This window comes from Filicampus tigris, chromosome 20 (genome assembly GCF_054856515.1).
Source record: "Filicampus tigris isolate MCC_2025a chromosome 20, RoL_Ftig_1.0, whole genome shotgun sequence".
Taxonomy (NCBI): Eukaryota; Metazoa; Chordata; class Actinopteri; order Syngnathiformes; family Syngnathidae; genus Filicampus; species Filicampus tigris.
This window is the reverse complement of record NC_141236.1, coordinates 5859579-5874959: the sequence shown is the minus strand read 5'-3', so window position 1 is coordinate 5874959 and position 15381 is coordinate 5859579. Positions and strand designations below refer to the sequence as shown.

At 42.0% G+C, this 15381-nt stretch overlaps 2 protein-coding genes and 1 long non-coding RNA gene across 4 annotated transcripts in view; 1 reads left to right on the top strand and 2 right to left on the bottom strand.

Annotated features, from left to right (window-relative positions):
* Nucleotides 1–15381, top strand: part of LOC147127994 (uncharacterized) — a 28835-nt gene that overhangs the window by 6658 nt on the left and 6796 nt on the right. For both annotated transcript variants that reach the window (XR_015083805.1, XR_015083806.1), the window contains exons 3-6: nucleotides 3813–3946; nucleotides 9298–9414; nucleotides 9519–9597; nucleotides 14392–14495. This is a non-coding gene — a long non-coding RNA (uncharacterized LOC147127994). The remainder of the gene's footprint in view (nucleotides 1–3812; nucleotides 3947–9297; nucleotides 9415–9518; nucleotides 9598–14391; nucleotides 14496–15381) is intronic.
* LOC147127996 (thrombomodulin-like) lies at nucleotides 1083–3228 on the bottom strand. The gene has a single exon (XM_086019035.1). It carries the CDS (start codon nucleotides 3082–3084, stop codon nucleotides 1357–1359), a length of 1728 nt encoding a protein of 575 aa, XP_085875161.1. The 5' UTR covers nucleotides 3085–3228; the 3' UTR covers nucleotides 1083–1356.
* Nucleotides 4283–8046, bottom strand: LOC147127995 (thrombomodulin-like). Its single transcript, XM_086018518.1, has one exon. It carries the CDS (start codon nucleotides 7909–7911, stop codon nucleotides 6370–6372), a length of 1542 nt encoding a protein of 513 aa, XP_085874644.1. The 5' UTR covers nucleotides 7912–8046; the 3' UTR covers nucleotides 4283–6369.

Genomic DNA, 15381 nt, shown 5'->3' with positions numbered 1-15381 from the left:
TTTCACTCGTGCGGAGGTGAATGAAAAGAAAATCAGTCCTGCGTGTCACAGCGTCACTAATGTACGTTAAATTGTTTAAGTTGCACTTTAATTTGAAAAACCGGAAAAGCTTCTGTTCATTGTGTCACTCTGTCAAAACACACATTTTGCAATTTTCAACTGCACACATTGTCGAAAAGAGGACAACATTGCGATCACTTCCCAACCACTCAATCCAATCACAAAGTTTATCTTTAAATATTTTTAGTGGATTGGAGAAAACATTCCCTTTACATAATAAAATATGAGAAGTTGGCTAAGCAACTAACAACAATTAGAGGGGGGTAATTTATTTAAATGGGAACTGCTGATTTGATAGAGGTCTGTTTCATTGCAATTCACATTTTGCATATTGGACGACATAGTAGTGATATTATGGCTAGATGCAATAATGTATTTTTGTTCATCTATTTTATGCCGGTGATGTGTAAATGGCACGATGGATTAAATGCATATTCAATGCACTGAAAAACTGTCCTTTTAAAATTGCGTCATTTGAACATGTACCTCTGTTGCACATTATTAAAATGTGGTAAACCGACATCGTTTGTATCTTGATTTTTCCTTCTCAAAAATGTTCAAGTAAATACATTTGGCTTCACAGTGTGTGAATGCTGAAGAGGTGAAGCTGATCGCAAATGCTGTGTAAATCATTGGATTGTTCAAATGCACATTTAGATAACAAAAAAAAAAAACGTTTTTTTAATGTAATACAAATGCACATTATTTAAATGTGTTAAACTGAAATACTATTTTATTATTTTTGAGAGGAAGAGGGGAACGTTACATCAGTTTATCACATTTTAATCATATGCAACTGATATTCGAATCAAATTGAGGACTTATTTTAGTGTGGTACAATTAACCCTATCTACTTATTGTTATGAACTGTAATAGTATTATAATTGTATTCAATTAAACGCGTGTAAAATACAGTATGTGCGGTTTGGAAACACTGCACTCGTCATTGTTTCAGTTACAGTACACCCATTTGACCAGTTGATGGCACAATTAGCCTGAGAGTTTCGAGCAGGACACCAAACTTTAGGGAGGGTGTGTATTTTATTAGCGTTTCAGCGCAAAACCAGTTCGTGTGTACATTTGTTTTCGTTCCATTGTGTCTGCTGCAGAAGTAACCAAAAGTCAAGTTGAAAAATGCTTCCCTGTGCAGGTCTTGTGGGTACTGTTCCCCTTTATGTTCGTCGTTGCTAAAATTAAAAACGGTCGTAAAATAGATTTTTTTTTTGGGGGGGGGTCGGCAAATCCCTTCCTCTACATTCACATGTCATGCTTTTCCAATGTCCTCCTTCTTCCTTTTTATGAAGCTTCACCCCCCATCCCGTGTAAACTGTGGGTCTCCCCCCCGTCTGGAGTTTTATACGCGGCCTCTCTCCCCACTTTCTCCCTTTTGTTCAGGATGTGCTGACACAAAAAGACCACCACCACAATAAAAAGAACACAGCACACTATTATGGCCACCAGGCCGCCTACGGTCACCGCCGAGGGCTTCTGAGTTGGAGCGACCTCGTGTGGCGTTACCGTGAAAGTGCTTGGCGTTGTTGCAACTTCCCCGGAGCCCTCCGTCTCTTCATCTTCGTCCTCGTTTCTGGCGCAAAACACCTCATTAATCAATATGAATCCTTTACGACAAGAGCAAACATAGCCGCCGTAAGTGTTCTTGCAGCCATGCTCGCAGTACAAAAAGGCGCATTCGTCCATGTCTATGCACACGGTGTGGTCGACCCTCTCCTCCGCGATGTAACCACCAGGACAGAAGCACTGGTACTTGTCATTTGGGTCGCACTCCGCTATGCACTCCTCCTTGCCACAGTGCAGCTCACACTTGTTCGTGGCCAGCGGGTCCACTCGATAGCCGTCGTAGCAGGAGCATTTGTAACTCCCGGGCGTGTTGTCGCACTCGTGCTCACACGGGGCAGACGCGCACTCGTTGTGATCCACGCACAATCCGCCCGTCATCTTGAATCCGACCTCGCATTCGCATTTAAAGCTACCCATGGTGTTGACGCACCGGAAATGATCTCCAGGACATTGTCGCTCATCCGAGCAGTCGTTGAAGTCCACGCAAGATTTCCCGTCGGCCGCCAGAGTGAAGCCATGGTCGCACACGCACGAATGCACGCCGTCGTCCCCCTCCAAGCAGGCGTACTCGCACCCTAAACGCGCGCACGGGTCCCCCGCGTCCACTTCACATGTGATTTTATTCACGGGGTTGACGGCGAGGCCGGGCGGGCACGAGCAAGAAGGCTCGTGGTCGTCATCGATGGCGCATTTGTGCTCGCAGCCTCCTTCGAGGATCTCGCAGCTCCACGGAGCCTCCAGCCAAATTTCGGAGCAAACGAACTTGCGCTTGCTTGACGTCAGCGTGGCGATGCTTCCGGGCGGCAGGGAGAGCAGATGTTCTCCCCCGAAACCCAAGGGGGTGTTGTACACAAGGGCTTCCCCCGCGGCTATAATCGAGCACGAATATACGAAGTGGTACTCGCACAGGAAGCCGGTGACTCGCGCGTCACACGGCTCCTGAGCCCACTGGAGCTCGTCCACATCGGAAACTGTGACGCAGCGTGGAGAAGAGCAGCTGCTGTCGAAAGAGGGAGCCCAGAAGTCCAAATCACTTTCCGCGTCTTTCGTCACCCACTCATATCCTTTAAGAGGAGATGTTGCGTTCGGGCAGCCGGTTAAACGATGCAAACCGATCCAGAATCGACCCGAAAAGTTCTTCAAAAGTTGAGCGAGTACATCACGCGACGCAGACGAACTCACGGTCATTAAAAGCCCGTTTCTTTCTTTGCAATGGTTCTGTGCGCTTGTAAAGTCGCTCGAGTGGCGGAACACGGCGAAACAGCTGCTCTCAACGCAGAGTCCACCGTCGGGCTCCGTCCCACCGAATCCTCCCACCAGGACAGCCAGCACCGCAACAAACAATCCCGTGGCATCCTTCATATTCGAACACGAGCGTGCGTTCATGCGGTCGTGCGGCCCTGCAGCCAAGACGCGTATTTGTTGGGAAAAGTGCTTGACTCGCATTTATAATCTCCCCATTCCATGTTGGCGACGAAGCAGAGGAAGGAAGTGGCTCTTAAGCATCCTTCTACGGCGCTCACTGGCCCTCCAAGGAAACTTTCTCCTCTCGAACGCCCTCAAAAAACATCACGGCCGTAAATTACGCGCCCGGGCTTTGCGCACGCAATTCCGCAGGCACGCTAACCCACTCCCCTTTGTTGCAGTTGCCCCTCCCAGTGTCTGCACCGTTATATGGAAAGCCTTTTGAGCTATTTTTTCGACATCCTCCGTGTTCAGATTAGGTCCATGTTTGTTGTCACTACTAAAAAAAAAAAACAAACGTTAAAAGTAACGTTTTCACCAATAATACATTTCACCACTGCAGTGGCGAATGACATTCTATGCACACTAGTAGAACAACTTTGGACTATAGTAGTAGGATATGTTGTGCAAAACTGTGCACTAACTGTGCGTTACTCTTAGTGATATACAGTAAATCAAAGTCCGTTGAATTGGCCAAATGCAATCGCGCTTGATCATTTTCAACGTCCGTTGACCGCATTTGATTCATGTGCAACTGATTTTTTTTTTTTTATCGTATAGAAAAAAAAGGAAGTCTATCTATCTAAAGCCTATACGAGATGTGTCAGAAATATTCCAGGACCTTCAGTGTGGGCGTGAAAATCAAACAGCACATCTAACAAAGATGTGGGTTTTTTTTTAACTTTTTTTTTTTTTTTTTTTTTTTTTAGCACGTGAGACTTCTGGCAGAACGACCTTTTAACACTTTCTTGACCATGATGAGCCTCCCCACAATGCCCTGGATTCGACAGAGTGCTGGAGAAACTGCATGAAAGCATAACAGACTGATGGGATTACGTTAAAGGTAAATACATTTGAAATACTTTATATTGTTTGTGACACCAGTCCTGGAAATGTTCTGACCCAGCCTGTAGAGTTGATTATACTTCTAAACTACATTATATAAAGTACTACTAATGCTGCAGAATAATCATAATGACCATAAGCAATCAAGTATGTTAGTTATATCAGTTATTATTATTTTTTGTATGATTATCATGAACACATATTCTGAACTAAATTGCATGCTGTATGAAAAGAATTGAAATACACGTGATCCACTTGTTCTTTTTCAAGAAAATCTAATGTTTTTTTTTGTTTTTTTTTAAAGCACTTGGACTTTGGTTACATTCGATCATTCATTCAGTAATGGTACATTAATTGAACAATGAACATTTAATTTAGAAATAAAGGCACATGTACATTTTACAGCTGCATTATAATAACTTTGGGCACATAATGATGAGGTGCCATTACTCTTTTATATCAGCAATTATGTAGCTCATAGCAGCACAGTTTTACATTCATGGTCTTTTTGACAGTAATGTTGTGAATAAATGCATGTTTCCATCTAGAATAATAACATATCAAGCTGTAATACAATTATACACTCATCAGCTGCTACCTTAGGTTCACTTTCAGAATCAAATGAAATCCAAGCCAACTGCAAACATAGATTGACATTTTTCCGAGAGGTATTAATTAATTTAACACTGGTTATTATTGCATTTGTAGTTTTCAGTGTTAAGCGACCAACAAGTGGATTATTTCACACAGAGAACAGCATTAAAAACATCCACTCAATATTGAGAATATCAAATACTGACCACAGATGTACTTACAGTAAATGTCCTATTTTAGCTTAGTGTTTTTAAAGTCAGAGTGATTGTTGTCGAGAGAAGTCATGATCATACACACGCGTTCATGTTAAAACATCAGAACAGAGTTAAAAAAGAAAAACTAAAAAAAAACAACTCTATTGTTGCACTCCACTGTTCTTGCTTGATAAAGGGGACGTTGTTTCATTTGCCGGCTGATACAAGTTAAAAACTATGACCGTAAAATTGTCCAAATGGATATCAGGGATTCGATGTAAGATTTTTCGCCATTTTCTTTAATTTCTCAATGCAGTCCAAACATTATCCGGTGAAACGCACATATCTCCATATTTTGAGTTGGACAGCGACAGCAAATTTGTTCCAATTAGGAAGCCTTGGTGCAGAACTGAACTATACTGAGTGCCATTGTGGATAGATAAAGACTTGGACAGGATTTTGAAGTACCTTCAAATTAGATCGATTAGAACTATTCATGATTAAAAGATACGATTGAGAGACGTTGTCATTGTGAGATATAGTCATTCAAAGGACAAAAGCCAAACACATTCATGAATATAGACTTGTTTTTTTCATTTAAAAGAACAACAAAACAGTGGCTACGTTTACATGGACACGTTTATTCGGATTAAAGGCCAGATCGGAATAAAAATGTTTCATGTACACACCCCATTCGGAATATTCTGAGCCGATCGAGCCCGTTGCGATCGAGATTTTATTCCGAACGAGAGAGGTGGTTTATGTCAATTGACAATCCGATCGGGACGCATGAAAACACTTATTCCGAACTTTCGGAACAAACGGTCTTTACCGTGCATGTCAAGTGTTTGTTATTCCCGGAAGCTAGTAAGCGAGCGAGCGTTATATTGTGTGTTGTTTGAGTCGATAAAGTTTGGGGAAAAAAAAGAAGCAGACTGAACTGGTACATTTGCAGCGGCATAAACTTGATGTAACAGCGCAAACGGGGAAAAATAAGCAAAATAATGCTAACGATCAAAGTAGAAATGGACGGAGCGATGTTTTGTTGTCACAGAAGTCGCTACGGCGTCGTCTTCTACTACTTTCCGGTATATTTGGTCAATCCGTGCATGTCAAAATAAATTGTTCGGGCCAAAGTGTGATTAGGACACAAGTCCTATTCGGATCAATGTCCCTGAAAACAGTGCATCCGATCATAATTTTAATCCGAACTCTGATCGGATTAAAGAAAGGCTGTCCATGTAAACGTAGCCAGTGTTTTAGTTTTCTGAGCATTAATGGCGGTTTACCTAAATTCCAGCATCTGTTGCTTTGGTAGCGTCTTACAGTAGTTGCAGGTACACGCACAAAAAAAATAGATGTATCTAACTTTGCTAATAATAACATTCGAAAAGAAAATGAAATTTAAAATTTTGTGGTGGCACGAAAAATTACTTGGGATGAGTAAAGCTGTAACCCTTTGCAACATTTAGCATTCACCGCTCAGCGAGATACCCGAAAGGGGGAAAAAAAGAGCTCTGGCGAAAGGACAATTTTCTCATCCAGGGCAAAAAAAAAAAACATTCTCATCCAGGGGTGGTGCCGAAGCACCATCTGTGCACGTGCCTGATCTGAAAGGTCAACAGTGTTGCGGTTAAAGTCTTTGCGAGTCGCACTTTGACTGTTTGTCAAAAGATAACCGCTTGTATGTCTCCGTGGTGACTTGCTGCAGGTAGAAAATATCCATATCGGGCCCTTTGAGGGAGGAAAGATCAAGGCTACCGCAACGTTTGGCCAAGTTCCTAACTAGCAAGTAGAGCAGCACCAGGCAAAGCAAGAGGAACACGCTAATGCCGAGTATGCTGCCCGCTTTGACGTAAGACGGCAACGCGGCCGGACGCGGCTCGGCCGGCGTGGGGTACGCCGGTTTCCATCCGTCGTCTTCCGGGTGCACGCACATGTATTCGTCAAACAACTCATAGCCCTCGTTACACGAACACACAAACCCCCCAAATAGGTTTTCACATGTGTGATCACACTGCCTCAGCATCTCGCACTCGTTGATGTCTGTGCAGTAGGCGGTGTTGTTGCGGATGTCTTGGATGTAGCCCTCCGGGCAGAAACACTGATGCATGTCCTTTTCCTCCAGAGCAGGATTTGGGATGCAGTTAGCCGGACAGTCCTGCTGATCGCAGTACATCTCACACTTAGTGGGCTGGAGTGGGGACACCCTGAACCCTTCGTGGCACTCGCACGCATACACGCCGTTGGATTTCACGCACTTCATGTGCTCGCATTTGTCACAGATGCTCACATCCGCGCACACGCCCTCTTCCTCCTCGAAACCATCTTTGCAGCGACACTCGTACTCACCACGCGTGTTCACGCATTCCTCGCCCTCGAGCGTGCACACGTCCAGCTGCTCGCACTCGTCTACGTCCACGCAGCTTTCCCCGTCCGGGGCTAGGGTGTAGCCCGCGCGGCACGTGCACGCTCCGGTGGCGTTGTCACATAGGTGCGCGCAACGGTCACACGGGTCATCGCTGCAGGTGAGCCGGTTGGCGTGGAGGTATGCTCCCGCCGGACACACGCAAGAGCCGGATGTGGAGTTGCAGTGGACCTCGCAGCCGCCTAGCATCACTTCGCAGTTCCACGGAGCTGGCAGCCAACTTGATCCGAAACACAAATACTTGGTGTCCGGATGTAATGCGCCAATTTTCCCTACTTCAGCGATCGTTCCACGAGGGACGTGAAGTGAAGTGGCGTTCAGCTCAAAGCCCGCCATCGGCGCGGTGTATGTCACCTGGGCGCCTTCCGCGACGGCGATGCCAATGCAAGGCTGGGGGTACTGGCAAATGTAGCCAGTGAGTTTATTGCCGCACGGTGTCGTTTGGATCGTCTGGTTGCCTCCATTCCACACCGTGCACGACGTGCAACTATTGGCGCCTGTGAGCGTCCTTGTAGGGCCGAACCAAAAACTCCCGCTGAGGCCGGCTAGTAAGTGTCCCTGCGCTTCCACGTCGAGGAATAACAACAAATCCCCATCGGAATCTCCGCAGCTTTTCCCCGCTCCCTGAAAGTCTTTTTGTGCCACAAAAATGGCATAACATTGATCTTCTGTACAATGTCCGCGCAGAGAGAGCACCGTTTCCCGCAGCCCGCAAAGGAGAAGCGCACGCATAAGGAAAGCAATCATGGTGTCGATGCTTGAAGAGATTATGGAGATGGTGAAAAGGACGATGGCTGGCTGCGTTCGACGATGCAAAGTTGCCGAGGAGACTGGAAGCTCCTCATTATAGCGTCCATTTATAAAAGCATGTCGCTCTCTAGTTCGAGCAGCACAGGAAGGAAGTTCAGTTCTGGTGGGTCCGCTTGCTCAACCCTTCCCCCCGCAGCTCTAAAGCCTTATCACAAACGTACTGGCTCATTAACACACGCTCACGCATTCACACACATACTTTCCCCATGAGCGATCCTTTCATGGGAGGACAGGGACTTGTCTTGTCACATCTCTGGCAAACACTCTAGACACGTTTATATGTTAAAAAAAAAAAAAAAAAAAGAGACAGGTAAAAGAAGTGCAACCTTCTGATATTTAAGTCCTGTACTTCTGTAAAATAATTAAAAAAAACGAAATTACTCTAAAATATATGAATATACACTTTAAAACCTAACAGTAAATCTAAAAAAAAAGAATCTGATAACATAGCTTGAAGAGGAAGTCAACCCAAAAATATTTTTTCCAAGAATATGTTCCCAGCGGGCCCACGAGTTGAAACACGGCATTCTGACTTATATGGCGTTTGTGGAATATGAGTTAAGAAGCAAAATCCACCCGTTTTCAGCCATCTCAGGGGGCGGCCATTTTGTCATTTCTGTCGACTGAAAATAACATCACAACTACTCAGGGCTGAGATAACGACCAATCACGGCTCAGCTTCAGAAAACAGGTCACCCCTGAGTAGTTGTGATGTCATTTTCAGTCGACAGAAATGACAAAATGGCCGCCCCCTGAGATGGCTGAAAACGGGTGGATTAACTCTTATTCCACAAACGCAATATTTATCAGAATGCCTTGTTTCAACTAGTGGGCTTGATTAGAACATATTCTTGAACAAAATGTGTTGGGTAGACATCCCCTCTTAGTAAAATTTAAAAAAAAAAAGCAATTACTCTGAAATATATGAATATACACTTTAAAACCTAACAGTAAATCTTTTTTTAAAAATCTGATAACGTATCTTAAACCCGCATGTTCTCTTTCACATTGAGCAAACAGTCTGAGGATACGTGGCTGTTCATGTTCCCACAGCGTTTGAATTTAGTTCATACAACACCATAACGCCAGGGTTGCATGCTCCCAGCGATTCCCAGCCTTACAAAAGTTCAATAAAACATGTAGTGTTTACGTGGGTAACGGATTGCATAAATTCCGTTGGACTCTTCATCTGCCTTGATGAGTCGGAGAATCGGCATAGTAAAAAAAAAAAAATAATAATAATAATCTCTTGTTTTTGTTGAGCACTTAGGCCTACTACGCTACTGTATTTGAATGTTGATCATTGTGGTGGTGCTTGGACAGTATTTCTTTAGGTGGTATGAAAAAAGTTTGGGAACCACTGCCCTAAAGGATAAACCGCTTCAGGAATATGACGGAAGATCGAATTTACGGCAAGGGGTGTGGACTCGCGTCCTATAGGTAACGCAAATAGCCACGGAAGTACTGGTAGGCACCCATTTTTGCATTGTCCGTCTAAATCTGTCAACATTGTTCACCTTTTTTGACGTGTCCTGTCTTCTCAGTGTGTCACCTTTCTCAAGTGACTGGACCTGGAAGAGGAAGTACCACAGGATGAATGGACTCACTTCCTCCAGTGAAAAGGTTATTGAAAGACAATGTGATGAGAACCAACTTTTATAAATGAGTTTTGAATTTCCTCATTCACCACTGATGTGATGTGTGGTCAGCTGGGAGTGTCAAAATGTGAGGAAACCATTTGAAACCCCTTCCCTTATGACTAATAATGAGTTTGGTATGGAAATCCTTTTCAAAATGAAATTGACGTGAAATCGAACACCCAAGCTCGGAACGCCAGCGTGATTCGGTCCCCGTATGACATATATGGACATACACGCCCTTAGCGAAAGTGGACTCAAATTCTATTTCAATACCTCCCTCATAAAAGTAGGTGTGGTGGGATGCAATAGGGTGGAGGGGATGTGAGCCAGCCATGCAGGGAAGAGATTTCTTTGTTCGGTCAGTGCAAGCAAAATACCCACTTGAATGTTTTTATTGAAATTGTGAGTACTAGATAGAGGGTTGCTAGGTGACCCAGTGGATCTGTGTAATCTCAGCCGGAACCCAGCCTGGCGACACAAACCCAGGCCCCTCGGTCTTGGTAAATATTTTGACTGATGTCTATCTGTAATGCCCACGCTGCGTTCATCTATTTCCAGGCGTGTCAGTAGATCGTGTCGCCCACACCACAAATGGTCACTTTCACTTGTTTTTACAGTGATTCATGTGTACTTTTGGTTAAGTTTTGTGCTGGCGGTTTATATGGCAACGGTTTGAACAGACTGTTCGCTAGTTTATATGGAAACGGTTTGAACCGACATCTAGTTTATATATTCATTTATTTATTTATATTTATTTGTATATATATTTATATATATATAGTTATATATATATAGTTATATATATATATATATATATATATTTGTTTAGTTATATATATATAGTTATATAGTTATATATATATATATATTTGTTTAGTTATATATATATATATATATATATATATATATATATATTTATTTATTTATTTTTGTACATTTTGCAATAATTTGTAGATTTTGCAAAGCCAAATTCAAATACCATATTGGTTGTACATCTTTGGCGTGTCATTCAACAGTTGTATTTTCCAGGAAAAGTATCGTATTCAAGGAGCAGCTAAATCTATTGGAACAGTCTTTATCAAAATATACTTCTTTTTTTTTTCCAATATCAATTCCACGATTTAACTCAAGTAAATCTCGGTTCCAAACTTCGTGAAAAATTGTAGCTGAAAAATATGATTAATTGCGATCAATTATGGAAAATGTTGTAATTAATTACTTTTAAAAATGTAATCGCTTGGCAGCACTTGTCAATATATATATATATATATGTGTGTATATATATATATATATATATATATATATATGTATATATATATGTGTATATATTATTAATATTACCAGCGGCAAAGGGAGGAAATTGCCCATTGCCAAGTGACTACATATTCTTAAATAGGTTTTTTCTTTGCTCCTGAAAAAAAAGTCTTAGGGATATTATCAATGAGAGGGGGAATATATATTTAAAATGGAACTTGACTAATGAACTTAATTTAGACTGAGAATTTGAATGGTGTGGTAATCATTGGGCGCCAGGACCTGACAAGCATGAGGTTAATCAACCCGTAGTAGAGGGTTTTACTTTATTGTAAATGCATCTTCTCATGTAAAAAAATAAAAAAATAAATAAAAAATGCCAATCATACAACACTTTTTAAATTGACCATCTTCAATCATATTATTGTTCTTATGATTTGAACATTCACAGGTTACAGGGTTGAGGTTAGTTCTACCTGACCTTCTCCAACAAAAACAAAAATGGGCATGTCTGACGCGACTGGCATGAGTACAATGTTTCCTTAACCTTCAGCCACCGTCATCAATTCGATGGCAACTCCCAAAGTGTGGCGACCCGGCCATAGATTGCCAAGGGTGTTTGAGATGTTACAAGAGAGGAAACGGAAGGCATAGTCCATGTCCTGAGTGAGGATAAAAGGGTGCACACGCGCACGCATGCACATACAGAAATGTAAAAAATATGCATGTAAAATTAGGCATGACTTACAGCTTGTGTGTGGGCATATATGCACTTGACATGTGACAAAGTGCCCACCAGGGATGAGTTTAGGTGTACATTTTGCAAACATTTCAATACATGTACATGCAGGGTTGGGAGGGTTACTTTTAAAATGGGTTTAAAATGCGTAATACAAGTACCATTATATCAAAGTCATGTAACTTGAAAACTTACCAATACCAAAAATACCAAACTTTGAATTGGTTCCCAAAATGTTTCGAATGAAAAAAAAAAAAATCATTATGATATATATTTTGACATATTTATTTGGCCTTTTCTGTCATGTGGATGTTTAATGTGTATGGTTTTGCATTACTATAGGAAGCCTGAGCAACAAAAAATATTCAAGAAAAAAAATGAAACCAGACATAAAGAAAATTTACTGGTAACACATAAAAGTAGCAGAATTTTTTATTTACACTGGCAAAAGTATTTAGGGGCCGATTTTGTATCTGGAATAAAACCGAGCCAAATATTCTTGATGAAGTCATTCTTATGCTCAGTTCAAATTCTTGTTCACGACCTTATTAAGTGTTTTTCTCGGTCCGCTGTTGTTTTGTCCCAAAACGAGTGGATTGGGATGAAAACGTTGACGTAATTTAGGTCAACATTAATGTAATATATTGTGCTTATTTAACCCGACGCCTTGCGCTATCACTCAGAAGTCCTGCAAGGGGCACTTCCTGCCATTGAGTGCTGAATTCTGCATTTACCTTTCTTGCCCCCGCACCTCAGAACAGGACATGATTTACACTGTGAATATTTATCCGAGGGTCTCAGATGTTGAAACCAAATATCCTCGCGCCAAGGACGCCAGCGCTCAGCAAAGGTTGAGGATGAAACGGATAAAACCTGGCCAGAGTTGCAAGACCATAACACTCTTGTGGACTGATATTTTGGACAAATCCCAGAGTTTTTCTGGTGAAGGATGAGAATTCCATCAATATGTTTCCTATTTTGCTTTAGAGCTGCACTTGTTTGATAAAAATATAAAAACATAGATATTCATAAAATAGAAGAAAAGAAGCGTCCCGCTAATGGTTAATGTTGTGCTGCTATGGGAATTTCTTACCCACAAAGCAAACCTTGAACATCCTCCGCTGGAATTTTACAGATGCTCACTTCATGCCTCAACTAATTGCAGGAATCTGCTGGATTGAAGTCTCCGTGTCTCCCATAAAACCAGCTTATTCGGTCTGTGTATTTTGGCTCTGTGAGTCAAGGGATTATGCTGTCCTCCACTCATCTCTCGAGCCCTCCTCGGACGGGAAATAAAAGCGAGATGTTTCTGCTTATTGTCTGTTTTCATTCACCGTTGGTAAACGATGAAGAGGAATGCAGACAAAAGGAATACAATGTCGATTTATTGGCACATGCTACCGGTCACTCCATTTCCTGCAATTGTTTTCTGTATCAGAAAGGAGTAAAGTAAGCAGGTAATGAAGACTGTCTGAAAGCACATAAGAAAACATAAATGATTAAAAAAAAAAAAAAAAAAAAAGTTTAACTTTACAGACTCTTTTTTAAGAAACATCACTCATCGAGCCATGGAATCCGCGATTGCGATGTGGAACAGAACGTGTTTCATACTTTGACACTTTCTTCTGATAACGCTCTGGGCTTTATTTCCGTGACCGGCATAAATCTGGCAGAGTGGGCGGAGTAAATCTGCACGGAGGCTAGTTAGACTGTGTGTTGGTAAAAGAGGAAGGTCTGTGCCGCCCTGGGTGTGGACACAGCCAACTTCAATCATATCCATTCAAAGTGGCTCTTCTTATTTCCTTTAACTATTGCACTGTATTAAGGCAGAAAGCAACTTTCTCAACAGCTCCACAAAACCGTCGGCCGCCTTTGGAATGACCCTTAAATTCAACACTTTCAAAATAATGAATATCTCAGCCCCTGTAGCAGACAGAAACAATAATTCCAAAAGAATTAAAGAGCTTAGACATGTGGCTTTCACACGAGCAGAATTTATGATTTAAGATGTAAAAATAACGTGTCAGTTCAAGAGAAGCACCATTTTAATCCCCCCCAAAAAAAATCGAGTGGTAATTACCATCCTCTATTCTGTTACAAAGACGTCAATATCGTAATTGTCGACAAACCATATCGTATCACGTTCGACTGGTTCCACTGGTCGTGCGCGTCGTCTATATATCACTGCCGTTACTTATCAGAGCTCCGGGCGATCGACGGCGTCCGCCATTAGCCTACCTACGGCTCGAAAAAATTCCGCGACATCCCCCGCGGTCTCGCGACACCGTCACGTGTATATTCTGATGCATTAAGTTGGCTAAAAAAAAAGGACGGTGACGTATCCGCTCCCCCGGTTTGAAAGGTAAAAAGACGCAACAGCGCTCCCGACTCTAGTGGTAGAAACGCGGTTATGCGCTCCCGGGCTTAATGGGTTAAATACGATGCATTAGTCTCGCACTGACAGCCTTGACATAGTTGGGCACAGACAACCGATTGTTTTCCAGAAATGTAAAAGGAATGTGCATAGGTAGTAATTTGACGGTGGCCAAAATAAGCTCAGGTGTGAAGTCGCTCGTGATATTTTTCCGAAATGATTTCTTTGCGGTTCAAACATGAAACGTGTTTGTCTTTCACGAAACGGGACAGTAGTTCTGTATTTTTCTTTCAAATTGATGCTGGCAGATTTATTTGAAAGGACACCCATTTTATTGTGTTAGCTGTATCATAAAAATCAGCTTCCCTTGCAAATCCCAGAAAGAGTAACGTTTCCCTTTGACTTTCCAGTCCCACACGCAGCTCCATTGGCTGACTGACAGATGTATCCATGAACGGGAACAACGCCTTTCTGTTCTTCCTCCTTCTGCGGTAAACAAAATTCATCCCTCGAGGTAAGTGTCTTGGCACGCTGACCGAAATATTACAACTTCCAATGACCCCAGAAACTACCCCCTTGGTTGTAAATACCGCTCTCAAACTCCATCGTCTGATTGTTTCGCGTTTCCGGGTTTTGCTTTTTCCATAACATGCAGCCATGGAAACGCGCCTTGGTTTTCACACATGCATGCACACACACACACACACACACACGAATGCACACACGCAACTTTTGTTCTGCACACAGGAACACAGAGGTCAACAAGGACCTGCACGAACACATGACGGTTTTCACCAGCACGAAACTTTGGAAATAAGTGCAGCATGATTAGTGCTGTCAAGCGATTCAATTTTTTTTAACTAATCAAGGGCAAAATTTTCCATAATTAATCGCGATTAATCGTATTTTTTCAACTACCTTTATTTACGACGCTTGGAACTGATATTTTCTTGAGTAAGATCATGGAATTAATATGGAAAAAAAATAAAAGTAAAAAAAAAATATATATATATATATATATATAATCAAAACAATCGCTATTGCTCTCAGAGTGATCACTTTACTGTCTGAAAAGCTATCAAATTAAGAAAGGGATTGCTTAACTGATGTTTAGCTTGTCACCCTTCAAAGAAGCCTTGAGCTTTTATCAGATTTTCTGTGCCAACTTTTCAACAAAAAGTGACGGGAATTGTTCAGTTCCTTTAGTCAACAAATGAGCAGTCTTGGGACAAGCGCTATTTCCTTGCCTTACCACATTATTCCGCTCTAAATAGCACGCTACTTGATATATTTATTTGTCTTTATTAGCTGATGATTTGAGAGGGCTATGCACCTTTTGTCCACACATCCAACCTGGCAACAATGGCTGAAAATCAATTGTGTCCCTAATGGGGATCATT

Bases quoted from the DNA above. Each gene is read 5' to 3' on its own strand.
- LOC147127996 (XM_086019035.1), bottom strand. From the start codon at position 3,084: ATGCGAGTCAAGCACTTTTCCCAACAAATACGCGTCTTGGCTGCAGGG.
- LOC147127995 (XM_086018518.1), bottom strand. From the start codon at position 7,911: ATGATTGCTTTCCTTATGCGTGCGCTTCTCCTTTGCGGGCTGCGGGAA.